This window comes from Echinops telfairi, unplaced genomic scaffold (genome assembly GCF_000313985.2).
Source record: "Echinops telfairi isolate 266 unplaced genomic scaffold, ASM31398v2 ScPeMD7_2;HRSCAF=8, whole genome shotgun sequence".
In the NCBI taxonomy this organism is placed as follows: Eukaryota; Metazoa; Chordata; class Mammalia; order Afrosoricida; family Tenrecidae; genus Echinops; species Echinops telfairi.
In genome coordinates this window covers 42,034,144-42,060,784 of record NW_022103898.1, presented here as the reverse complement: position 1 = coordinate 42,060,784, position 26,641 = coordinate 42,034,144, and the positions used below count along the sequence as shown (strand labels likewise).

At 38.6% G+C, this 26,641-nt stretch overlaps 1 protein-coding gene across 2 annotated transcripts in view; it reads right to left on the bottom strand.

Annotated features, from left to right (window-relative positions):
• CUNH12orf50 (chromosome unknown C12orf50 homolog) overlaps window positions 1-26,641 on the bottom strand; it is a 49,556-nt gene that overhangs the window by 12,223 nt on the left and 10,692 nt on the right. The window contains exons 3-10 of one of the 2 annotated variants that reach the window (XM_004700417.2): window positions 14,682-14,846; window positions 13,023-13,100; window positions 12,828-12,938; window positions 10,011-10,121; window positions 7,060-7,167; window positions 5,173-5,289; window positions 3,505-3,609; window positions 3,047-3,250 (exon numbers count right to left, since the gene is read on the bottom strand). In XM_004700417.2, coding sequence (XP_004700474.1) covers window positions 3,047-3,250; window positions 3,505-3,609; window positions 5,173-5,289; window positions 7,060-7,167; window positions 10,011-10,121; window positions 12,828-12,938; window positions 13,023-13,100; window positions 14,682-14,846 — 999 coding nt within the window. The remainder of the gene's footprint in view (window positions 1-3,046; window positions 3,251-3,504; window positions 3,610-5,172; window positions 5,290-7,059; window positions 7,168-10,010; window positions 10,122-12,827; window positions 12,939-13,022; window positions 13,101-14,681; window positions 14,847-26,641) is intronic. The other variant, XM_045293416.1, reaches the window with a different exon arrangement.

Genomic DNA, 26,641 nt, shown 5'->3' with positions numbered 1-26,641 from the left:
TATAGGTTTAGTATTAAGGTAGAAGATGGGCATTAAGGTAGAAATTGGGCCTCCACTCAAGTACTCCCTCAATGCAAGAACTTTGTTTTATTAAACTGGCATTCCATGATGCTCACCTTCCCGACACAATATCTGAGACAAAATCGATCTATGTGCATATATTTATAAGTTTAATATTAAGGTCGCAGAGGGACATTGGGCCTCCACTCAAGTACTCCCTCAATGCAAGAACTTTGTTTTATTAAACTGGCATTCCATGATGCTCACCTTCCCGACACAATTGCTGAGACAAAGTGGGTGCATAAGCAAATATTGTGAAGAACGCTGATGGAGCCCGGCTATCAAAAGATATAGTGTCTAGTGTCTTAAAGACTTGAAGGTAAACAAGCAGCCTTCTAGTTCAGAAGCAACAAAGCCCACATGGAAGAAGCACACCAGCTTGTGTGATCACGAGGTGTTGAAAGGATCAGGTATCAGGCATCAAAGAACAAAAAATCATACCATTGTGAATGAGGGCGAGTGCAGATTGGGGACCCAAATCCCATCTGTAGGCAACTGGACATCCCCTTACGGAAGGGTTGCGGGGAGGAGATGAGCCAGTCAGAGTGCAGTGTAGCAATGATGAAACATACAACTTTCTTCTAGTTCCCAAATTCTTCTTCCCCACCCACTATCATGATCCCAATTCCACCTTACAAATCTGGCTAGACAAGGGAATGTACACTGGTACATATGGGAACTGGAAACACAGGGAATCCAGGACAGATGATCCCTCCAGGACCAGTTGTGAGAGTGGCGATACCAGGAGGGGAAGAGAGGGTGGGGTAGAGAGGGGGAACCTATTATGAGGATCTACATATAGCCTCCTCCCTGTGGGATGGACAACAGAAAAATGTGTGGAGGGAGACGTCGGACTGTGTAAAATATGACAAAATAATTTCTAAATTATCAAGGTTCATGAGGGAGGGGGGGAAATGAGGAGCTGATGCCAGGGGCTTATGTGGAGAGCAAATATTTTGAGAATGATGAGGGCAATGAATGTACAAATGTGCTTTATGCAATTGATGTATGTATGGATTGTGATAAGTGTTGTATGAGCCCCCAATAAAATAATTTTTAAAAATTTCCTTTGCGCAATTTCTCTGGGCTCTTCCTTGGCTATAGAGTTTCCATTGTCTTAAAACTTCTTCCTAATAAATCCACATGACAACCCTATTTTCTTCAAGGAAATCCTGGAAGATTACCTCTTTCAATTCCCCAAAACAGTTTCCATAAGCTTCTGAGAAGAGCTCTCTACCTGAATTCAACTGGCCCAACAGATCCCCTCGGAAGTCACTGTCATGATTAGACCATTTGAAGGCTCTCTAAAGAGACGAAGACAAATGTGTTACTATGAGAGCTTACCTATAGCCGTTCATCAGCAAGGTAACATGTTTGAACACATTTTGTTTTGACTGGAACTCCAGAAGCAATGCTTTCAATCATGTCAAAAATCTCATAAAATATATGTATTAAATATAAGATAAGGGAATAAAGTCTTGATATATGTTGGAGATTTAACTCTGGAAGTGTAACCCTCTCAATACTGTTCGATATTGTCCAAAGATTGTCTAGTATATACATATTTCAACTTTGAAAACTATATAGCACATAGATAAAGAAAACTCTATAGCATTTAGATAAAGAAAAAAGAAAAGGGGAATGCACAGAAAATTAAGAGCACATAAAATCACAACTTTTGAAGGGCAAAAAGTATAGCTGCTGATGAAAAAGAAAAATCCTATCTTTATTGATGGAGAATGCACTGCATCTAAATAAGTATCATAAACCAAATTTTTACATCAATCATTTCTCCAACATGAGTTAAATGGTAAAGGGGGAAAGTGCAGCAAATAAATAGACTTTGATGAAACAGAATCATATTGTTTAATGCTCACTTATGGAAAATTGATGCATATAACACTGCATTAGACATAATGCTGCTTACAGGAAAACTATGAGTACTTTTAGATGAAAGAAACACATCATCAACATATATGAAGAATAGGAGCCCAATGTGCTGGGCTGTGATCTGCATAGTTGGCAGTTCAAAACCACCAGCAGCTCCATGGAAGAAAGACTGGGCTTTCTACTGCCATAATCAGTTATGGTCTCAGAAACCCACAGTCTCGCTATCAGTCAGCATTGACTTGATGACACTGAATTTGAGTTTTATATGAAGAATTAAAAATTACATATATGTATATGTATATATATGTGTGGCAAGTAATCTCTGTGTATCATTATCTTCTAAAACAAGTGGGAAAAACAGGGCCAACTCCTATTTTAATGAAAAAGACAGGAGTTTTCTTTTTTTGTTAAAAAGTATGCAACATTGCGAGTAAGCTGTGGACATGGGCAAATACAAACATGAACTTATCGAGAAACGAACGGCTCCCTGAAACCCTACTCCAGAGAACAGAACTCATAAGGAAGAACAGGCTGTGCTTCCCTCCTAATCCATGGCCTTGTACTGCCTGACATGTCCTAGGACTCCGCCTGTTACCTGGTGAAGTGATTTACAAGCAATCGGTGCATTGTGAGAGCAATGAGATGATGCCGAAAAGATCACAGTGAACCCCCAGTGAACCCTTGCAGAAAGTAATCATGAAGGCCTGAAGAAAAGGCAAGGCATTCTCCTGAAACTGATCATTGAACAATGCAGTTAGTGGAACAAGAAAATGTCAACCATTTAAAAACCATTCCCAAGGGTGAAATAAAACTAGCCAGGGGTAACCGTGTGCATTGCTCCGAGACAAAATTCTAGGGAGGCATGATGTCAAATCATCTGCTCCCAACATGAGTTCTCCTTCATATCCTTGAAATCATGTGCACTCCTGCATGTGGAAGAAATCAACCCCATCGCTAGTTTTCTAAGATGTTATGATGGTGATAAAGTTAATGAAAAAGAAGAAGGAAGTGGGTAGCAATAAAGACCAGCCAGGCCATCAGAAAACCCCATGGGAATACAAACCACAGACGAGAGTAAGCCACAACAGAGTCTCACCTGGACAGAGGTTGAGCTTGGGTTCGTTGTGAACGTCAACTTTATTGTAGGGCCCACTTGTGGCCCTGGCCCGGGGAGGTGCATTCAATGAGACGGTCCTGGCAGCATCTCTCGGAACTTGGATGTAGGATGTATTTTCAGCATTTCTGTTTTTGTTATTTCGATGATAACTCATTTTGGTTTTGGGATTTGGGGCCTGCCCTGCTGTAAAAGAAAAGAAATAGGTACAAAAGGGACAAAACAAACTAAGTTCGCACTCCTGGAGAACTGTCATATTTTCAGCATTTGGTAGGATGATGGAAGATAATGCAAGCTAAAGTAATTAAATCTAGGTTTACAGGAGTCAGGTTGACATCATCTTTTATAACAGTCGTTTGTTTTCTGGGATAAAATATTATTTGATATTTAACCTCTTTTCAAATTACAATTTCAAAGTATCAAACAAATGGACTTCTTACCTCTCCGCATTCCTGAGTTTGGATAGTTCTTTGGTTCATCATAAATCCATTTCCTTTTTTTCACACCTTTAAAATGAGGTTTCCTCCCTGGCTGGCCATCATTCACTTAGAGAAGATACAAGTTTTTACAGATTTATATGAGATGCTTTCATCTGAAAATTACTGTAGGTGATAATTATATATCTGTGCATTCATATGTCAAGGAAGAGAAAAAAATAGACACAGCACCCTAATACTTTACTTTCTAGAACAAAGGATGGTTTATTTTTAAGTGTCATAAACATCTATCCTGAAGAGAGATTGATGAGAAAACTTTCAATAAGCATTATTACTCAGAAAAACAAAATAAAAACTTCTCTTCCAAAAGAAGGTGCTAATTCTTTTCAAAGAACTTAAAATTACATTCCAAATATAATTCTCTTTGTATAATTATTAAGTCATTTTAGAATTGTTATTTTGAATATAAATCTTTTGTATTTTTTTAAACCAAAACTACTACTTAAGAAGTTAAATTTTTGTAAAATATTTGTAGGAAATTTACTATTCTTTAATATCTCAGAAGTTGAGTGGACAGATAGCTTGGTCAAATAAGACTTAAAAATTAAGCATTCAGATAAATACATATTCACTTCTCATTTTCATATTTTTATTATATTAAAGAGATTTTTGTTATGCACCCTTAATTCTCCAGGAATTCCTTGAAGTAATTTGGTCAAGAGAGGCATCCTCTGTTTTCCTCTGTGCTGGACTCCTGATCATTCACAAATGACTACTGCATAGAAACAGAGGCACAGCAATTGCACAGGGCACATTCTATTAGCTCTCCAGCCAAATAGCCTTGAGTAGATTCTGACCCATCACAACCCTGTAGGGCAGGGTAGAACTATTGTCATAGGGGTTGTGAAGCTACAATCTTTACATAAACTGATTGCCACATCTTTTCCGTGCTGAAGGTTTAACTCCTACAACTACTCAAGCTCCTTTAGCTCTCTAAAATAAATCTAGCTAGTAAATCTCTCTTTGTCCTAGTTCTTCAGCTTAACTTAAGCTTTCTCAACAAAACTTTGGTTATTTCCTCTTCAACCAACAATTCCCACCCTCCACTCCCAAGCTCTAAGTCCTAAGATTTGGAAACTATGCTTAAACAATACCCCTTAGCTGAGCTTCTGGGGAGCACACTACCATGGTTCCCCCTTCAGTGGTTAGCAAGGACACAACACTATTATCCGACGTCGACGCATGAAATGAAAGAAAGAGGTACGGAAGGGAGGAAACAGAGAGGAGGATTCATGAGTCTTTATTATCTTAAATTATCTCAAGGAAAAGCCAAATCAAGATAGAGAGTCCAAAACATAAACAAGAGACGTCAATGTAGTTCACTATGGGGAAGATTTAAAACACTATACCAATGAATCTTCCCAGTAGGAAGTGGATTGATTATTCACTTTAGTGGTTGAGCAAGTGGGAAAGCACATAATTTACTGGGATCTACCTCACAAATTCATTGTTAGAGTTAGTAGAGGATTAGTGTGTCTTTAATTGTTAGTCCTGAATAATTTCCAAACCATTTTTCTTTTATTAAAAAAATCTGTATATCAAATAAGAAAAACAAATCCATGAAAAGACAAATATAACTAAGGCCAAAAAGTGGTAACATTAATGTCTCACTTGAAGAGTGGTCCTCAGTGCACTTCATACTGATATTCTCAGTAGCATTTAATACATGCATTGTAGGTGCTAGTCGGCTGGTTAGGCAACGCTTTGGATGAGCACTGTCCTTATAATCTTTTGAAACAAATTAAGAAAATAAAATGTCAACATTAGTAAAGGAGTTTTTCTGTTGGTATTTCACTTTGCAAACATGGTAGGATGGGAACACCTGTTTCTAAATATACATATATTTGTATATCTTTATCTACTTATCTCTGAACACATCTTAAAATTCTCTAGTGGCTGCAATAGTCCTCCAAAATTGTCACTTGCAGGGTGTTAAAATCAGTAGTCATTATATTTGTTGTGTAAATGACAGAATTATAACAATATTTTTAATATCATCACACAGAAGAATGCAAGGATCACCAGTTTCGCATCAGGAGAGCCCTGCTGGCGTACTGGATACATGGTGGGCCGTGATCTGCAACATCAGCAGTTTGAAATCACCAGCTGATTCCCAGGAGAAAGACGAGATTTTCTACCCCTGCTAACAGGGACCATCCGGGAAACTCACAAGGGCAGTTCTGCCCAGGCCCAGAGAGTCGCTATGAGTCAGTATTGACTCGCTTGCCAGTGATCTCGTCTTTAGTTTCACATCAAATGGGCCAGATGTGCGATTAGGGGTTCAGAGAATATTCTACTATGCTATGTTCCGCTTGTGCTTGAGAGCAGGACTCTCCATAGAGCTTCCTGCAGTGATGGAATATTCTAAGCCTGCACTGTCCAATATGATAGCCATTAGTCCTATGTGGCTGTTGCATTTGAAATGTGATTTTTGCAACTTAGGAACGAATGTTTTCATTTTATTTCTTTTCAATTAACCTAAGTTTAAGTATGTGGCTGGCGATTATTGGTTAGTACATGGATGGCAAATATGCACACCCCCTAATTATAGGAAAGTTGTCCTTTCAGTCTAGAGTGGAGGGGTACCATGTGGGGGATTCTAAACACAGCAAAGGCATATAAAACTAAAAAGAGCATATTTCATATCGCTTAATGATTCAGACTATATAAAAACTAAACAAAACCCACGACCATCTAATCAATGACACTCTAACAATCCTACATAGAATGTGCCAAACTGAAATCCTGACCAGAGTGAATGCACAGACAGCCCCATCTTTCTCCCATTGAGGGTGGGTGGGGAGGACATGGGGGAAGGTAGTGGGTTTGAATCTCTGGAGCTGAAGCTAGCAGCCTGGGCTTAAGCCAAAGCACCACCTGTGCTATTAAATCAATTTTGACTCGGAGCAACTCTCTAGGATGGAGTACAGCTGTTTCTTTGGGTTTCGGAGACAAGACTGAAAATCTTCAATGGAGTAGACAACCTCATATGTCCCAGCGAAACAGCTGGTGGGTTTAAACTGAAAGGTAGGCCTTGTCATTCGCAGCCCAATGTTAATCCCTCAACACTACAGAGCTCCTTAGCTCGCGATTATTATGAAAGAAGGAAATCTTTGTGTAAAGATGAATGTTTTGAGCAGTGTTTGTAAACAAAGTTTTTTCTAATAAAATTCCATTGGACTGAGCTATTTGATTTGAAAACACAACTAAAACTAAATGACTCGGGTTTATGATTTAGAACAACCATTAACTATTGAGCTAAAAAGATTTCTCTGGACTATGTAGTCCAACAAGTGATTTTTCACATAAAGAAAAGACTGAGAAAAGTTCAGAACTCAAACCATTAGAAGTCAAGCCAGGATTAAAACTTGCAGGCTCTTGCCTCCTAATGAGTACATATTTTGATTTGTTACCTTGCAGCTTACAGTCATCTATCCAACAACGAAGCTTTCTCCATTCAAATTACAAGTGAATAAAAAGTATAGGATGATTCATTACCTTTAGCATTTGAATATTTCGGCATGGTGATTTCTTTTTCTTGAGTTACAGCTTCATTTTCATCTACTCCCAGAAATATAATCCTCTGGGGGGCATAACAGTCACCTCCTGCAAGGCAGAACTGACCGTCAGTGGCTACAGTGGAAAAAGGGGCACAGAACCATCTTTCAATTGAGGACTATCCTCTAAAGAACATCCCTTTTGTCCACATTTGTTTGAATAGCTCCCAGCGTCGATGTGCTCATCTTGTGTCCGTTACTCTCCTCACGGCCAGCGAGTCAGTTTCAACTCCTAGGGATGCTACTGAAAACACAGACAACTCCCTGTGGACTCTCAGCAACCCTCGAGCTGCCCTGTGAGTTTCTGAGGTCGTGCTGACCTACGGCTCTCAGTCCAACAAGTGTCCCTGCCACCACCAGGGCTCCTCGCAGCAGCCTTGTAAGGCGGAGTAAAACTGCCCCTTGGGGTTTCCATCTTTACCGGAGTAAACAGCCTCATCCGTTTCCCATGGAGCAGCTGGTAGGTTCAAACTGCTGACCTGGGTTAGCAGCACAATGCAAAACCCACGACGCTACCAGAACTCCGCTAGGGTTAGATTTGTTCACATGAATACAAGTGTACGTCGGCGAACGAGAACAACAGACGTTTAGATACAAACAATGACAGGTAGGTACAAATGTAGGTAGTCAACAAAAATTAATTTTCCTTTAACTTATAATAGTTTTTATCTTCATCCTCTAAGGTCACTCAGTGTAAACATAATTTATTTCCACATGTCATATTCAGGTATATGAAATCAGGGTTTTTTGGTAACTCTTAAAATCTCCAGTTTTCCAGTATGAATATCCAGGGATGCTTTCAATGTCACTTGTACATAATTTACATTTTCTTTACTATGCAAGTTACAGTTTTTTAGCATAAAGTATGTGTTTCTAATAACCATCTTAAAAATGGCACCTAAAAAGCCCAGAATAGTCAACACAATGCTGAAGCAGAACAGAGTTGAAAGACTAACATTAGCCAAATTCAATACATAATATAAAGCATAAAAAACCAACTGATCTTTAATAGAGAAGTAAACACAATTCACGGGGGAAAGGACAGTCCTGTCAACAAACAGTGCTCGAGCTACTGGATCACATGGAAAAATCGTCTAGACACAGACCTCACACCTTCTACAGAAATACACTTGAAATGGACCATCGGCCTATTTGTAAGATGCACAATTAACAAAGAATAAAACTTGCATGACCTTGATTTTGGCAATGACTTTTTAGACATAACATTGAAAACATCGTACATAAAAGGAAAAAAACCTTTTGCACAAATAGTGCTTGAGTAAAAGAATAAAAATAGAACAAGGTGTACAATTTTCACTCACACAAAGACGAGAAATGCAAACTGAACACAGAACCTAAGGTAAGAGAGATGAGAGTAGGGGCACTGGACTTGGAGAAAAACAACCTCCTGCAAGTGCCGTGTAAGTAGATATATGGGAAGACGCCCTAAAAATTCAACAAGGTATACATTTTTGTTTTGCATAATCATGGAGGATAAATCTTAATAAAATACCAAGAAAATAGTAAGGCCATGAAGAATGTCTCAAGAGCTTTTCCTCAAATTTAATATTAGCTCAATAATTATAATTTAACTTTTTTGAAGATACTTCATCAATGCTGTGGTCTAAATATGTTTCCATTTCTCTTGTACACATACATGAACAAAGGGTCTATGCTGTCTACGCTGGAGAATTAACAAGCCCGACTCTGCCATACAGAGTACCATAGATTGTGGAAAATGCTCACCTTCTCTGAGGGTGGATGCTTACTCATCGTATCGGTCTAATAATGTTAGTAGACAGACTAACAAATCATATGCTCCTATTTCCTAAATGCCTTCATTTTTTTGAAATATATTAGTATTGTTACAAGAAGGAAATATTATTCAAGAGAGGAAAGTACCAACTTAACAGTTATAGAATATAACCTCTTATTAATTAAAAAGACAAAATGATATATTAATATTTCACTGAAATATAAAATTATCACTGTCCATGGCCTGTGGAGCCCAGTTTTGAGACTACTTGGTTATATAGACAGTGCAAACTCCATCGGGAGAACCGCCAGTGTTTTTTTATTTATAGCTAAAGCTTATTGCTTGAATGAAACCAAACAATGACAGCTAGCCCAAAATATCTGTGAAGGACATAAGAGAAAGTAAATGGAAGAACAAAATTGCCTTAGTATCAAAAAAAGGAAAGAAAAAGAAGAGAATGGCTGGTAAAGGCTAAAACAGGGAGCACAAAAGGCATTGCTAATATACCTGAGGCATATTGAAATACTTTTGCAACTTCCTCCTCCCTCCCTTCATACATTCTCCCTAAGCACGTGCTTTGCTTTTTCAAAAAGCTATCTCATTAAACACGCATACACACACACACACACACACACACAGGGTTTAAAATCTTCTGTCAAAAACTGGATTTTCAGTTAGGTAGAAATTTAAAAAAAAAACAACACCAAAAACACACTACATAACACAATAAGGGTGCTATGGCTTGGCACACATAGTATAATATACTGAAAATAATATATTGAAATTAATACTTGATGTAGACATAGTCAAATAAATGAAGAATTATTAAGTCACTTATCTATTTACATTGGTGTGATAGTGGATTATAGCACATACTCAATACTTGCATTTATATGCTGTATTTGTGTACACACACACACCAGAAGATTTCTCATGAAATACATGAGAATGGAATGATTTGCACACTCAGCACAAATTCCCACAAAGCAGTTTTTGAAACAATGATATGACTTGGCAACACATACATTGACTCTCTAGATCATGCATAAATAATAGAAAACATGAAAATGTTAAACAAAATTAATTATGGGAGAGAAAATTCAGATTCATAATTGACCAGTAATGTGTTAACCTACCTCCATTTTCAAAAGCAGCAATGTCAGCCCTTGGTTTCCCATCCAAAGATGATTTTATTTCACCTTGCCGTTCAATTAGGCTAAATTTTGTTGGCACTGTAAGACCATCCCCTAGACATGAAAAAAATTCAGTTAGCTCAGGGACCATTAGGTGTTCATATAAGTTTATAATGACTGCACTACTAGAATAAAAGGTCAAAAAGTTTATGCAGATATGGTTTGCACAATGATCTCATGGACAGCAAGTTTATGTCCTATATCCACATATATGAATTTTAAGTGGGTTTTATAATTAAGTCAGTAAAGCAGCAAGCAAGTTTCTTCTGGTATCTAGGTAATTTTTCAAATGGCAATTAAGATAATTTCAGAGATCTCTAATTACTGTGTGTATAATATATTTATCATAAATTTTATGAATTATTACATAAAATTTATATAATGAACCTGGTAACTTGCCTTTACATGTTTGTATCTATGATCATTTTCAGTGAGACGTATTAGAGTTGCCTTTTGACTATTAAATTTTAATGATATTGTGATAATTAAATTATCCTATTTTCTTTATACCTTTGATATGATTTTCTTTAAACTACTAAAAGTATAAATAAAAGAGACATGACAACAAAGGCAGTATCTGGGTCTTTCATAAGAAAAAATAAATATGAACTCATTTGACTAAAAAGGAAATGAATGAGACACTTGTTTTTCTGGTTTTAAAACCACTTACTTGTATATTTCTATTATAGCAGCACTAGATAGCTAGGAAGGTAGACAGATACCATGGAATGATTTGATATATGTATTAATCCCAATCAATGATAAAAGTTTTAGTAAAAAAATGGAAACAGAAGCTAATCGAATTTGTTCAAACTTTTTGGAGCCCAAACTTAAATGAAAAATATTATCAGTGAAGTAGGAAAAAAGTTAAATATCTCACAATGTAAAAGCTTTAAAATCCTAACAGAAATAATTACATATGTATTTATCTTTATATATGGTTATATACATATATGGCTATATATTTGTCTTTATATTATCTTTATACATAATTGTCTTATAATATATAGTCATAGTTATTGTCTTTATAATCTTCCATTTTCCATATGTATTGCTAACTTGGGTTTCTTGTGGTGTGTGTATGTGTGGGTGTGGGTGTAATGTTCCTTATCTGAATAGTACAGATCTATAAGGAACTTTGGTGGCAGCTTTTAAGCACTCAACTACTAGCAGAAATGTTGCCAGTTATCAGCTTCAGAATAGAAAAGACCTCACGACTTCCTCCCGCAAAGAATGACAGATCCTACGGGACAGTTCTACTTTGTCATTTAGAGCTGCTGTAAGGTAGAATCTACTCAGTGGTGCCTACAATCTACAACATGGGCCTGCCATCTGACCTTCTCTGGATAGTTCCCCCATATTAACTAAGATTTGGTGACTATCCTATCCTCTGATGGTATATTACTGCCACCTAGTGCTATTTGTATCAATGGTTGGTCATATAAGGACATACAAGACTGGAGGTTCAGACACTCTTTGTCCTGTCCTGTACTCCTTTAGCTCCTGGGTAATTATACCAACCATCTTTCCTTCTGTTTTTATACATGAAAAAGTGGGATTAAAATACTTGCCACCAAAATTTATTTTAATTCCATCTTTTGCTGTCGTTTTTTGAGCTATGTAGACAGACAGACAGACAGAGACTGAATAAGAATGCACTTGGACTGGATGACAGTGAGTAGATAGATAGATAGATAGATAGAGATAGATAGATAGATAGATCCACTGCCATCGAGTCCGTTCTGACTCAGTAACCATAGATATATATATAGAGAGATACATATAAAAGTATCAAAACAAAAATCACTCACTGCCACTGAGTCAATTCTCACTCACAGTGACTCATCTTGGCTGGGAGCTTGCGTAAAGCAGAGCGGCCCACGTGGGTTTCTGAGATTGTAACTCTTTACAAAGTATATATATATATTTGCCAAATTCATGGCCATCAAGTTGATTCTGACTAATAGTGACCTCCTAACCCTGCCACAGAAGAACCCCAAACATTGTGGTGAGCAGTTCAGTGTCTAACTCACAGCATTACCAGATGTTGACACAAACCACACACACGTACACATGTATGTATTCAAACAAAAATTCGTGGAAAAGTACATTCTTTTTAATCCCTTTTCCATGAACTTTTTGAAGCCCTTCATATATGAGCGGTGTCTTTGAATTTCCATGAGTTCCTGACATTATGTCTAGAAAGCTGCTCTTCGTAATGTGCTGTCAAGGACAAACTGTGGCCGACAACAATGTGATTCGCCTGAGGGTCAGGCCCACGCGGGGCAGGTCCTTGGAATGATGTACCAGTGCCATCTCTGTGCCTAGGAAACCTATTCCATGAACAAATATGCCCTGATTCTGCCACGAGTCTCATTCTGTGGTTTATGTTTTATCCCACTGGGGCCAAGGTACCTTTTCTACACATTAAAAAAAAAAAAAACATAACCTTTTTTCACAAGACAACTTATTTGCATAGACAATAGCAAATGATTTGCAGAGGGTCATATATGCTGTATAGTGTTACTATGTGTATACGAAGCCTATTCATGAGCAGCTCCTCTGAGAAAGCATAATGACATTAATAGCAACCTTCCTAGTAAATGTAGGCCATTTGATAAAAGGATTTCCTTCTTGCTCTCAATTCTGATGTATTATTTATCATTTAACTCTATATGTGTATGTCCAAAATAATCCACCCTCGGTCACACCACTTAACACTCACATATGGTGTGCAAGTGCTGCTTCGGGAATTCTTACCTTCTTGTAATTCACTGCCGTTTTCCGCAGGCTTGGCAGACTCTTTTTCCACCGGAGGAGCTACGCTCTTTGCCGATGAAATGTCCGGAGTAGGAAATCTGTAGTATTCACCTAATGTCCCCATGAGAACATGAACGGTTAGTAGATATGTGTCACACCAGGAACCCAAAAGCTCACAGTTGCTTGGTTTCTTACCAGATTTATAACACATCTCCTTTATTGCTCTTTTTTCTTCTATTTCTTCAGGTGTCTTTGTCCATAAAACAGAAGCATCTGTCGGATACATTTGTTTTAAATTAAAGTGTCCCATAGCCAAATTATCTGAAACTTCATAGATCAGAAAGAAAAATCCCAAGCATTGTTCTCGTGGGTGAATGACTAGTTCTTTCACTTTTAAAATGAAGAATTTTACACACTAGTAAATTCTAAAATTTTAAGTGCTCAATATGAGAAAAGAGCAGGAGAATTTTTCAGATGATGATATAAGCTCCTACGTGATGTCCCTTGAAAAGAGAAACTGAAAGTATACATTCCTGTAAAGACATGTTGAAATCCATGACTTTTCGATGAGGATATAGGCATGAGCTGCTCTAAGTAAATTTGTTTCGTAAGTGAGTAGGCAGGTGAGACATGGAGATGCAGTAGAAGAAAAGCAGCTATAAGCCCCAAACTGACCACAGAGCCCTTGGATTGATTCCAACTCATGGGGACCGTGGAGGAAAGAGTTAAACTTCCCTGGGAGCAGCAGTTCTCAACCTGTGGGTCGCGACCCCTTTGGGGGTCCAACAGCCCTTTCACAGGGGCCGCCCAATTCATAACAGTAGCAAAATTACAGTGATGAGGTAGCAATGAAAATAATTGTATGGCTGGGGGGTCACCACAACATGAGGAACTGTATGAAAGGGTCGTGGCATCAGGAAGGTTGAGAACCACTGCTCTAGAGTGTCCAAAGCGGTAACTCTATATGGGAGTCCTGGTGGTATGGTCAGATAAGCACTTGATTACTAATCATAAGGTTGGAGGTTAAGCCCACGAGACAGACGCTCCACAGGAGGAAAAGTAGGTATTCAGCTCCAGTAAAGATCTACAAAAACCTCAGAAACCCTAGAATGCATCGCTCTGAGTAAGAACCCCATCCCTGACAATGGGTTTGGATTTGGGGTTTTAATTCTTCATGTAAGCAGATTGCCACAGCTTTTTCTGCTCTGCAGGGGGTCTGACAAGTAAGCATCTCCCACCTTTTGGTTAATGCTGAGTGCTTTTTTACTGAACATACAGGTGGCCTGTTGTCCATAGACGGACATATTCCAAGGGTAAGGGGTTTTTTTTTGCATGTTTTACTTATGTGTTCTCCACTGTGCTGTGATGTTGTAGAAGGAAACAAATGGACTAAAATACAAAAAACCTGGGCTGTAATCCTGTTCCTTTCTTGTGCAGTTTGCATGCAATAGTGCAGATGGCATGCTTTATAAGCTGCAAAGTACTGTATAGAATTTCATAAGTGCAAGGATTAAATGAGAGAGATATATACAAATGTGCTCTAGATATTTTCATGTGTTCCATGTAAATAAGAGCTTATCAGTATCTCCACAAGAACATGCACATATTTAAACAGAAAAGTAAATATCTTTTAGTTAGTATATAACAAGAAACCTTCAAATTCAGATGGTAATTAGCATATGTAGATCTAGAACAAACTAGAATATAATAAACTTAATCGACAAAAGAATAGATATTTTCTCATATAAATCAGATTTACATAATATATTATAAACCGCTAAAAGTTAAATAAATTTTACAGGAAGTACTGTGAGGATGTTGAATGTACATTAGATATCAAAGAAGTTTACTAACCATCTTGTTCATCTTCTTCTTCTTCCTCCTCCTCTTCCTCAAAGTTCATTTTTAAAATCAAAGGATGCTGAATGGGTCGTGCTATATTTTCCTGAGGTTTCAAAGGTTCCTGACTCTGGGACTTGGGTGGAACTCCTTCTTGAGGTTCTTTCTGTACTGTGACATCTAAAGGTAAAATGTAGAAGTTTAATGTTCTCCACATGGATGTTATGTTGAAGATACTCAAGGTGCAACCATTACCCTAATGAACTGCTTTTTGTGTAAAGGCTCCTTTCTTCTGAAAAGATTATTAAACCAGTTTACAAAAAGTACAAGACCTCGCTTTTAAGGCATAGAAAATATGCTATAGAATTCATAGACTTCAAACAACAAGTATTAGCTTGACTTTTTAAAGCACAGTTTTGGTACAAATGCAAACCAATCACAAATAGTACTGTATTCTGGAATATAAAATGAAATTTAATAATCTCCTGGCAACAAAGTAGACCACCTCAATAAGGCATTGCTTATGTTTACTGAGAGTAGGGCCATGCCCACAGGGTTTTCTAGCCAATAATCTTTAAAGGTTGAGCCGTGGTGGCACTGGGGGAAAGCCTCGGACTGCTAGTTGCAAGGTCTGCGTTTCAAACCCAGCAGGCACTCTGTGAGAGAAAGATGGGTCTATTTATTCCCCAAAAGATGTACAGCTTCAGTCACTAAGAGTCAGAATCAACTCAGTGGCAATGGGTTTGTTTTTTCGGTATTGATCATCTTTAAGGAAGTAGATTGCCAGCTCCATCTCCCTCAGAGTTGCCCAGCACATAATCATTGCACCAAGAGGATCCTATTAATTGTTGACTAGTTTCCTGTGACAGTTGGACCATGAAAAAGGAAGATGTATTTGAATTATGCATTGGCTAAGAATATTAACAGTACCGTGGTATGCCAGAAGAACAAACAAATCTGTCTTGGAAGAAGTACAGCCAGCATGCTCCTTAGAAGCGAAGATGGCAAGACTCCGTCTCACATACTTTGGACATGTTATCAGGAGAGACCAGTCCCTGGAAAAGGACATCATGCTTGGTAAAGTCGAAGGGCTGCAAAAAAGAGGACAACCCTCGACGAGATGGTTTGACAGAGTGACGGCAACAGTGGACCCAAATATGACAACGATTGTGAGGGGGGCACAGGACTGAGCAGTGTTTCATTCTGTTGTGCACAGGGTCACGACGAGTCAATACCAACTCGAGGGCATGTAACACAATTCCTCTTCCAATGTTTGCATCAGTTCCCCGGGATATAAAACCAAAAGGCCAAACCTTCTGCCATCCAGTTAATTCTAACTCGGAGTGACCCTGTAGGACAGAATTTCCCCTTTGGGTTTCTGAAACTGTAAATCTTTATAGGGGCTGAAATCTTCATCTTTCTCCTGTGGTACAGCTGGTGGGTTCAGCTGGTGGGTTCGAACTGCTAACCTTGTGGTTAGCAGCACAACACTTAATCCGCTATGTCATCAGGATTACTTCTGGAGGCATAAAGTGGACCTTGAATCCCCTTGCCATAGAGTGAATTTCAGCTCTCGATGCCTTTATTGGACGGGGTAGAACTCTCCCCTGGGGCTGTCAAGCTGCAAATCTTTACAGAAACAGACTGCCTTATTTATTTTTTTGTTTGCTTGTTTGTTTGTTTATTCTTTTGAGAACAACTAGTGGGCTCAAAGATGGCTTTTCAGTTAGCAGTCCAGAGCTTAACCCACTGTATTACGGGGGCTCCTAATTGCACCATCAAGTCGATCTGACACCTAGAGACGTTATAGGCAGACTAGATCTCTCCCTTTGCCTCTCCAAGGCTATCGATCTTTGCATTTTAAACAATTTTCTTGGAATGTAAGCCACTTATCATAAAATTCAAAAGTTCAATCATATCAAGAAGAGTTGTACAATCATAACCACAATCAATCAATTTTAGAACATTTTCTTCATTCTTGTACTCATTGCTATTAGCTCCCCATCAGCCTCACTCACCCTTCTCCCCCACCGCCATCTCCCCTGCCTTAATTGCAAGAAACCATTAAACCCATCATTGTCTCTATAGATTTACCTATCCTGGATTTCACATACAGAAAAACACACAAAAACAACCACAAAGTAAAAATGGAGGAAACCTCAATCAAAAAGAGAGTAGAAGATGACCTCTTCACCGAAGCAGTCTATTCAAAGTGCAAATGTTTGTCCCTATCAGAGCTCATTTTATCTGCTATGAGGGTTAGGAAACCTATTACTACAAAATCATAGAAATCTTTATTAAACAAAAATATCAAAATGTGAAACTATCATATCGCAACATATCCTTCAACTAGGTCTACCCACTTCTGAAGGTGTTATTTGCATCTCTGTAAGCATTCCCCAAACAAGATTGTACCATTCCATTTATATCACATCCAAATAGCAGTCTAGGCATCTTTGTGGAATTCAAACTGTGATCCTTTTAAATGTTTTCTAATTTTGGAAACCACAAAAGGGTCTGAATGAGAAAACCAGTGTTGTCAGATAGATAAGGTTAGATTTCCCAATGAAATTCTTCTCAGACAGATGTTATTACCCATGAAGAATGATGAAAGAATTGTCCTGATGGGAAAAAATAAATATTCAGAGCAATTTTCATGGCCTTATTCCCAGCAACAGGATAGTTGATTTTCTTAAAACATATTTATAATAAACCTTTATAATTATTCTGTGTCCCTTGAGAATATATATCAAGATCACCCCAACAGAATCCTAGTAAACAGTTGCCATAACCTTTGAGCCGACCTCTTTGCCTTGAATTCATCTTTGAGGTCTTCTCAACCTACCTCAAAATACTTCATCTGTCTAAAAGCTCGTGTGTTCTGTGGGGTAGCATTTCTGCAACCATTGTTTCAAAGCTTCAGTGGCTTCAGAAAATATCCACGTTGTTGAAAACTTGTTATTAGCCTAAACTCAAATGTTATTTTCCCATGGCACAGAGAGTAACCCCCATTTTTGGAAGGCATTCTAACAAGACTCAGATAAGTGTTATCACTGAGAGAGTTCGTCTGCAGTCATACCTTCATCGCACTGCCACATTTAAACATGCTTTACATGGATTAAACCTGTACATTTATGAACTGTACCGTGTAGCAATACTTACCCTCTTATTCGCATGGTTCTCCTTGGAAAGCATCTAGCTTGCCCATGGTTTAGCTTGCTGCCCTCATGAACCACCCCAGCCTCTTAAATACTTACCCACTAAAATCTCCATTGGTCCCTAAGTGCCAGTAAGATTAAACTTATGCACATTCATTTCCAAATAAGGCCAATTCCTTTGGGAAAGTTTCCAGAGTTATTCTGTTCTCATGCCCTGCTGTTCACCCTGGCCAAAACCAGGACGACTGCTCCATAGTTGGACAGTGGGGTAGTTACGCATTTTTTCTTAGTCACACTCCTGTTCCGCAGACCAATAATTGGGCAATGGTGGTATCCTCTCATCTTTTGGACAAAGAGCCTCCACTCCATGTACAAGCTGGGATAGGAACAATCAGAGTGTTCTCAGTCTACGATACATGGAACCAAGCTTCTGCCTGTTAAATGATGCTGAATGGGAGAAGAAAGCCCCAGGTCTGTCAAGCACCCTCGCAATAAGAGGATAAAAAATGCTGACAGTCTACTTCTACCAAGGAAATGCCATAGTCCTCCACTGAGTGGCCAGGTAAGAGGAGCCTAGCGCTATCTGTACTGAAGTAGAGTGTGTGTAATACAGAGTTGATGTGAAGAGTGGGGTGTGGCTCGTATGCCACATGCTCTTAAACACTGAGTAGATGTCTTGAATAAATGTTCCTTCCTCTGCTCTATGCCCTTGGGACACTTTCCAGAGACTTCAAATCGTTTTTTGTTTTTATAATTTGCAATAGCACTTGTCTGGATGTTGCTGTGATTCTGAACAACAACAACAACAACAAAACTGCTAAGGAAAACTGGAAATTGTCAAAAATAAAAGAGAATGCTTGAAGATTGATATCCTAGGCACCAGGGAGATGAAATAGACTGATATTAATCATTTTTAATTGAACAATCAGATGGTCTATTGTGCAATAAGAAGCTGAAGAGAAATCGCATAACAATCTTTGATCATCATTCTATTTCATTTTTGACAACCTAGTTTTCCTCTATTCATATTTCATTCATTGCATGTTCTGGTTACTAATGTACTTGGCATCTGTTTATTCTCATTTTCAGTTGTGCCATATTAGTAACTCAAGGTTCCAAAACTGTATTCTCTCCATGTCCTTAAGTTTATTCTCCTGTGAGGAGCTCTTCTTCATGCCCATTTGGAGTGCCTTACAATCTGAGGAGGTCACTGTCCAACACGATATCCAACAAAGCTCTGTTGTTAGTCACAAAGTTCTCATTTGCCAGTTTTCACCAATAGATGGCCAGGTCCTCCTACCTAGCCTGTCCCAGTCTGGCTGGTCCACTGAAACCTATTTCCCATTGCTGAACCTGCTGTTTGAAGTACTGGTGGTATAGCTTCCAGCAACCTGTACATGGCACCATAGTATGTGAAAAACTGAACGAAAAGTGGTGGCAAATGATCTTACAAATCCTAATGATAGCCCATCCTCCTTTGTTCCAGGTTATACAATGTCTAATTTGATACCTCTCTTAACAAAAATTAGTATGCACTAATTTTAGGCAATGAACATCTTCATACCAATATAGAAATTTCTAAAGTATACTTGCTGTTTCTATTTTAATTTATATACAGCCTTTGGACCTGTGAACAATGAAGCTATGAAAACTCAGGAGGAGAGCTGATTTACTGATATTTCATACGAATCATAACTAGCTGTTTCAACTTATATACAAATTTTACCTTACCTAAAGACAGAGTTGGAAGTGGAACTCATTGACAATCCAGCAACTGCCCATATATGGCTTAAACTAGGAGATGAGGACCACAGATATTAGATCATCTTTTTGAAATCTCTGGTTTGCTTAGCAATATTTAAATAAAGTCTCTTTCAAAGAACCCACATCTTTTTCTAATTCCCAATCAGGTTCAAGTTTAAATTTAAAAATAAAATAAAGTAAAAAACAGTTTTATACACTGAGACAAAAATTCAGGACTACTATTATGTTTACATTCATATTGCACTTAGTACTTAAAGACAGATAGCACACAATGGCAGACCAATGAATGAAAATTGTTTTTGGCATGTGCCTCATACTGAAAGCGCACAGTTGGTGATTTAGATAGTATTATTGTGGTTACAGGTCATCTACTTAACATAGACAGTGAGCTGCATCTCAATTCAAGTATAGGCCCTAGAATATTTATAGTTTTTCAAATACCTCTCAAATGACTCAAAAATAATGGCAGCATATTATTTAATTTTTATTTTATTTTAACCAAAGAGGCATAATTATACAGAACTTGTTCAATGCTGTGTTTGAGATGATATATCCAAACCCAAACCCAACTTACTGTCCTGGAGCCGTTTCCTATTCACAGCAACCGTTTAGGACAGAGTAGAGCTGCTCCCAGGGGTTTCTGAGACGGTTACCCTTACGAGACTGGAAAGCCTCATCTTTCTGCCATGGAGCAACGATTAGTTTCAAACTATTGACCTTAAGGTTAACAGCACAACATGCAACCATTATTCCACTAGGGTTCCCTGAATTGATTCTTAGTCAGTTATATTAAATTGTATTAACCTTACTTGTTCTGAGTTTGTTCATTAATCACATGTACTTACTAAAACACAAAAGGGTAAATTTTAATAAAGACCCTTATTTATAATCTAATCTTTTTCTAAGGTAAATTCATTTGTGGTACTAATTTTGATTAATATAAACCTCCATTGAAAATTCCAGGAAATATTCCAGAAACTACTAGGCCTAAAAGTATTACTTCTGAGGCATGTGAATGCTTCCTAAATGGATAGCTGATGTGATGATCCAATGTATACTCCAGTAATGTTTGATAGTTTACTTACAGTCTGAAATTTAGACTTGAATTCTCTTTCCTGGAGTAGACAAGTGGAGAGGGAAATAGTTCCTTGCTTCTGAGTAGGAATTGACTCCCCGGCAGTGCGTGTCTTGGTTAGCAAGGACTACTGTTCAGAATGCCCCGAGACAGACTAGGTCAATTTGCTGAGGACACGCTTATGTTGATATCAGAGCTTACAACATCTGGGTGTCGCAGAAGGTTTGCACTCGACTACAATCATCTTATGCTGCTGACTGATAGCAAAGGTCAGCTGTTTGAACCCACCGTTGGCTCCACAGGATAAAGATGGGGCAGTTTGCTTCCATCAAGATTGTTGGGTTGACAACCTGATAGGGGAATATTTACACTCTTTCGTACGGTTACTATGAGTTGGAATTGACTCGACAGCATTTAGGTTAGAAGATTAACCTAAATGATTTAAAACCACCTTGAGGCTCCATGGTAGGAAGGTCTGGAGATTTGCTTTCATAAATATTACAATCAAGAAAACCATATGGAATAATTCTCCTATGAGGCCTGGTTGTGTAGTGGTTATGCATTGGTCTGAAATCTGCGTGGTTGGCAGTTCAAAAACACCAACATCTCTGCAGGAGAAAGACTGGGCTTTCTACTCCCATTAAGAGTTACACCCTTGACAACCCACAGGGGCTCACGATGAGTCAGCATTGACTGGATAGCAGTGAGGCTGGTTTATTTTGGTAGCGCTAGGGGTCACGATGACTCAAAATTGACTCAAGAGCTGGGGTATGTGGTTTTGTTGTTGTTGTTGTTGTTGTTGTTGTTTAATATGAAGTGTTAGGGATTCACCAATGAAATAAAGTTCCCCTGGTGTTATAAAGCTTTGACTCTATGAGGAGCAGTGAGACTGATAGTATGTAAGTATAGTGCATCTTAGATGGGGACAAGTGCTAGTGAGGTGGTGGGGAGTAGCACAAGACAAAGAATAATGGAAATTGGAAGAACTTTGCACTTCGTTGCCATCAAGTTGATTTCGGCTCATTAAAACCTGAAGATTACAGTGCATAGCCAGTCTACATAGGTTTTCAAGGCTGTTACTTTTTGGAATCAGATTTTCAGGTGTTGTTGTTGTTGTTGTTGACTTTAATTATTTACAACCGTTTAATTGACATATCATAAAAATTCAATAGTTCAATTACATCAAGAAGGGTTGTATCATCACCACAATCAGTTTTAGAACATTTTGTTCCTTTTCCCCCATTCAAACCATTCTATTAGGACCACATCATGCCACTATAGTTCAATTATATCAGTGTTGTACAATCGCTTTCAGTTTCAAAACATTTTCTTCTTTCTTGTACTCTTTGATATCAGCTCCCCACCTCCCCTGTTGTACCCCTCCGGAAACCTTATTCTAGTTACTGTCTCAATAGATTTTTCCATACCTGGATTCATAGGCCAAACACATAGAAAAATGCGTAAGAAAGAGTCAAGAAGGTTGCCAACAATGACAAAATACAACAGAGATAAACCCAATATGAAAAAATAATCACACAGAAAAATTTAAAAACCAGATCAAGCACAAAATGTATCAAAAGTGAGATCAGAAAACAGGTTTTCGACCATCCAGGTCAGATTTAGCATTTTAATCTCCTATAGTCATCTCTACAATCTTCTCTGTTTGATCACCAGGGTGTTCCCATCCCTCACTTGTGGTTAAAGGGAAATCACCAGGCACTTATTCTCTGGGTAGATCCTGCAAATATATTTTGGGCTTCCGCTATAATCCATAGCCTTCTGCACACCATAATCCCACAATTTAGGCGATATTATACCCTTCTTTGGATTTGGGATATATAATTACAATCCTCGGATCACAGATGTTGGTATGCTTCTTCCAAGTGGGCTTAGTGACTGTGTTAGTCCAGGTAGACTCGAGTAACAAAATTCATAGACACTCATATGTGTACAAGAGCTTTAGATAAAGAGCAATTATGCATTGAGAAAACATCCCAGCCCAGTCCAGATCAAGTCCATAAGTACAATATTGGCCCATATGTCCAACACCAATCTATAAATTCCTATTCAGACTCCCAGGGCTCTGGCTGCATCAGCGTAGCTCCATGTGTCTTATCAACAGGAAGGTCTCGCAGGGAGTGAGTGTGTCCCACCTCTAGTGAGCTATTTGTCTCCATCATGCCTCCAAATGAGGTCATCAAGTTGCGACCGGATTGACAGACCAGACTCCACCCCTTCCTCAAGTCAACAGATTATGTAACTGCCACAGAGACGTCTCACTTAGATGGCTGTCTCTTTAAAAACAAGCCTTTATGACCTCAGATGCTATTCTTCTTGGTAGCCAGGCACCATCTAATTTCTTCACTACACTTCAGCACCCACATCCCCACTAGGTGAACTAGGTTCTAATTCAAATGCATCTATAAACCAAGGATTTAAGACCAAAATGACACGGTGTGTGAAGAAGCAGAAGACAACTATACCAAGAGTATTGACCTGTCGGTAGATAGACTAGCATTTACTTACTACTTCAATGCTCTACTTTCTGTATTTAAATATGTATTTTCCTGGCAGTATTCTGTCTGAAAATGTCAGTGAATATTATTGTAAATTTTACCTCACCACCAACTCCCATTGTTTGTGTAAATAGTATGCAGTCCTATAAGGATTTATTCTGTACAAGTCAATAATCCATGCATTGCAATTTGTAGTTAACCTACACTTACTCAATATCTCCTTTTCTCAATAGTGCTTTCAAATTATTACCATGGGCTAGACCAGTGACACCATAAACAGAAAGGAAATGATGCTCCAGGGAAATGATTGATAAGATTCTCTACCATAAAATAACAAAAATGTCTGTAAGGTGAAACAGAGGCAGACCGAAAACATAGATTCAGGAAAGAATTTTGGGCTGGAACTTAATTCCAGTTCCAATCTAAAAAGAGTTCGTTCCTATGATATGGCCCTGCTTCATACTCGCCCCCATGAATGAAATACGTTATCTTCAACAATTTCACCAACATACAATTCACATATCATACATTTCAATCGTTCAGCTATTTTCATAAGAGTTTTGTAACAACCATCACTACAATCGCTTCCAGAACATTCCTTCTTCCTTGTACTCCCCATTTCCCACCAGCCTTTCCTGTCATGTCCCTTTGAATCTTTTGTTCTCGGTGTTGTCTCTATGTTGTTGTTATTGTTGTTGTTGTTGTTAGATGCCATTCAGTTGGTCCCGGCCCATATCAGTCCTGTGCACAACAGAACTGAACACTGCAACACCCTCACAATTGTTCCTGTACGTGAGCCCATTGTTACAGCCACTGTATAAATATATCTCACTCAAGGCCTTTCTCTTTTTCACTGCCCCTCCACTTTACCAAGCATAATATTCTTCTTCAGGGATTGGTTTCTCCTGACAACATGTCCAAAGTATATAAGATGAAGTGTCACCATCCTTGCCTCTAAGGCGCATTCTGACTATACTTCTTTTTTTTTTTTGAGGGGGGGAATGGGAAATTAATTTTGTTTATTATTATTAGTTGGGATTTAAGATATATATCATTTATTTCCAAATTTCAATCATGTCAAGTAGAATGTACAATTTATTACCACAATCAGTTTCCAAACATTCATTCTCTATATGGACACCTTGATATCATCTTCCTTTTACCCCACCCACCACCACTGTACCCCCTCCCCCCAAACCCCTAGTTCTACTTGCTGTCCCTCTAGGTTCATCTATCCTAGGTTTCATATACAGAAAAATGAAAAGACATATAATACAGCTTCAAGAGGGTGACCTCCATTGACATAATAACTTTGAAATACCCTCTCATATGAACAAACAACAGTCAAAGAAAACAATTCAAACCAGAACTACAGAAAATTTTGGAAGCCAGATCAGGTCCAGGCCTCATCGTAGGGGGTATCTACTGACAAAGTTAACTGCTCAGGGAAGATGTATGCCTTTGATCTTCCATACTCCTCTCTCCCATGCACTCTGTTTAGTGAGCCCTCTCTTCCCTTTGCTCAGTTTTAGGTAGCGGGAGTTCTCTGGAGTCGTCCATGGTACTCTCAATATCCTTCTCCAGCACTACATCTTCAATTTCTCCATCATTAACTTTTGTGGTTAGTGCATGAATTTAAATAATAGTTGTACTCATTGGATTTCCTTAAAGATGGATAGATATAACCCTCTCTATAGGTTATAGATATTGGTGGATACATATAATATAGAGAGATATATGAGTGAAAGATATCAACCTATTTCTAGAGTCTTACCTAATCTGGGATTCATATATGGAAAATCACACAAAATCCAGACAGGATACAAACAAATGGCCCAGCATCAATGACACAACAAAACAAAGAAAAAACGTAATTGATAACAAAGCAAAAACATTCAAAGCTTGAACAATTATATACTGGGTCAAGACAGAGATCAATGACAAAGGGCTGGTGAGGCCTTATTGCTGAGATACCTCCAATGAGTCTGAATGACAACCTTTGGGTTAGTAGTTCAGCATTTAACAATTTGCACCGCTCAGAGATACCTAGGAGGAGGAGAAGCTAACTGACTCTCAAGTTTATTCACTATTGAACTCACTGAACAAGAACATGAAGACTTAAAAACATTGGGGGTCTCATCACATGGGTAAACCTGGAGGACATTATCCTGAGTGAAATTAGTCAATCACAAAAGGATAAACATTGTATGAGACTATTATCATTAAAAAAAATGAAAGGGTTTTCACACTAAAAGGACTATTTTTTTGATGGTTACCAGGAGTGGAAGAAGAGGAAGGTAGATTATTGGCTAGAGGGTAAATGCCTGCTAAATTCAGTGACCAAAACTAAAAACCAAACTCACAGCCAGAGAGTCGATAACAACTTATAGCAATCCTGTAGAGCAGGGTAGAACTGCCCCTGTGAGTTTTGAAGATGGTAACTGTTTACAGGAGTAGAAAACTCTGACTCTCTCCTGGGCAGCAGCTGATGGCTTCAAACTGCTGAAATCATCGCAGCCCAATGCAGAACCACTACACCACCAGGGCCCCTTTGTGGAAGTGGAAGGCCATTTACAGTAAAAAAGGATGGAGGCAAGGGAAGACAATGGGAGGAATAGAAGAAGTAAAGTCAACAAAGGTAAATAGTATTATATACACAATCCTGCAACAAGATGGTGTATTAGTCGATGCATGGATAAACACACAGGTTTAATGGGTGTGAGAGGGAGAGTTACTATCTCCTAAACATTCACTGTTAAATATCCTTCATTAAACATATACAGCATAGGTTTACTATATACTGTAAGCATATATATGTACTATATACTATATAATGTATTTATACAAAATAATATATAATTATATGTACTACATAATAGTATAGTACATACTATACAGATACCAGAGGGACTCCGCAGAATCCAGCCCAGGAGAGTTGCTTAGAGGGAACTTTAACACAACTGGAATGCAGGAGGAGCATCATAAAGATAAGTAGGCATAGATCCATGGGGTTTTGAGGGGCTCGGGGCTTTTGGCTTACCTCAGTGGAAGCTGGCTGGGGCTTGACCTTGGCCCCGCCACTGTCTCTGCTGGAGCCGGACCATTTGGAGCCCTTAGGGGGATTTGGTCTCAACACAGCCACAGTTTACCCCGGCCAGCCTCAGGGTAGGGACTAAACTCTTGCAGCTCCACTGATGGGGAGTGGGACTCAGCTACATAGTTGCTTTTCTTTATCTCTCCCCTATATTACCACCCCCCCACCCAGTCTAAACGGTCTTACTTCTTAATTTTTTTTTCTTTCCCCTCTGTCCCTTTCCTGTTCTCTCACACTCCACTGCTGACCTCCAGACCACTCCCAGTAGCCTAGGGCACTTACGCCTGTACCACATCCAGCTAGGTGAGCTCCAACCTGTGTAGCTAGCCCCACCCTGTGCAGTTAGCCTGAGGCTAGGGAAAGCCCTG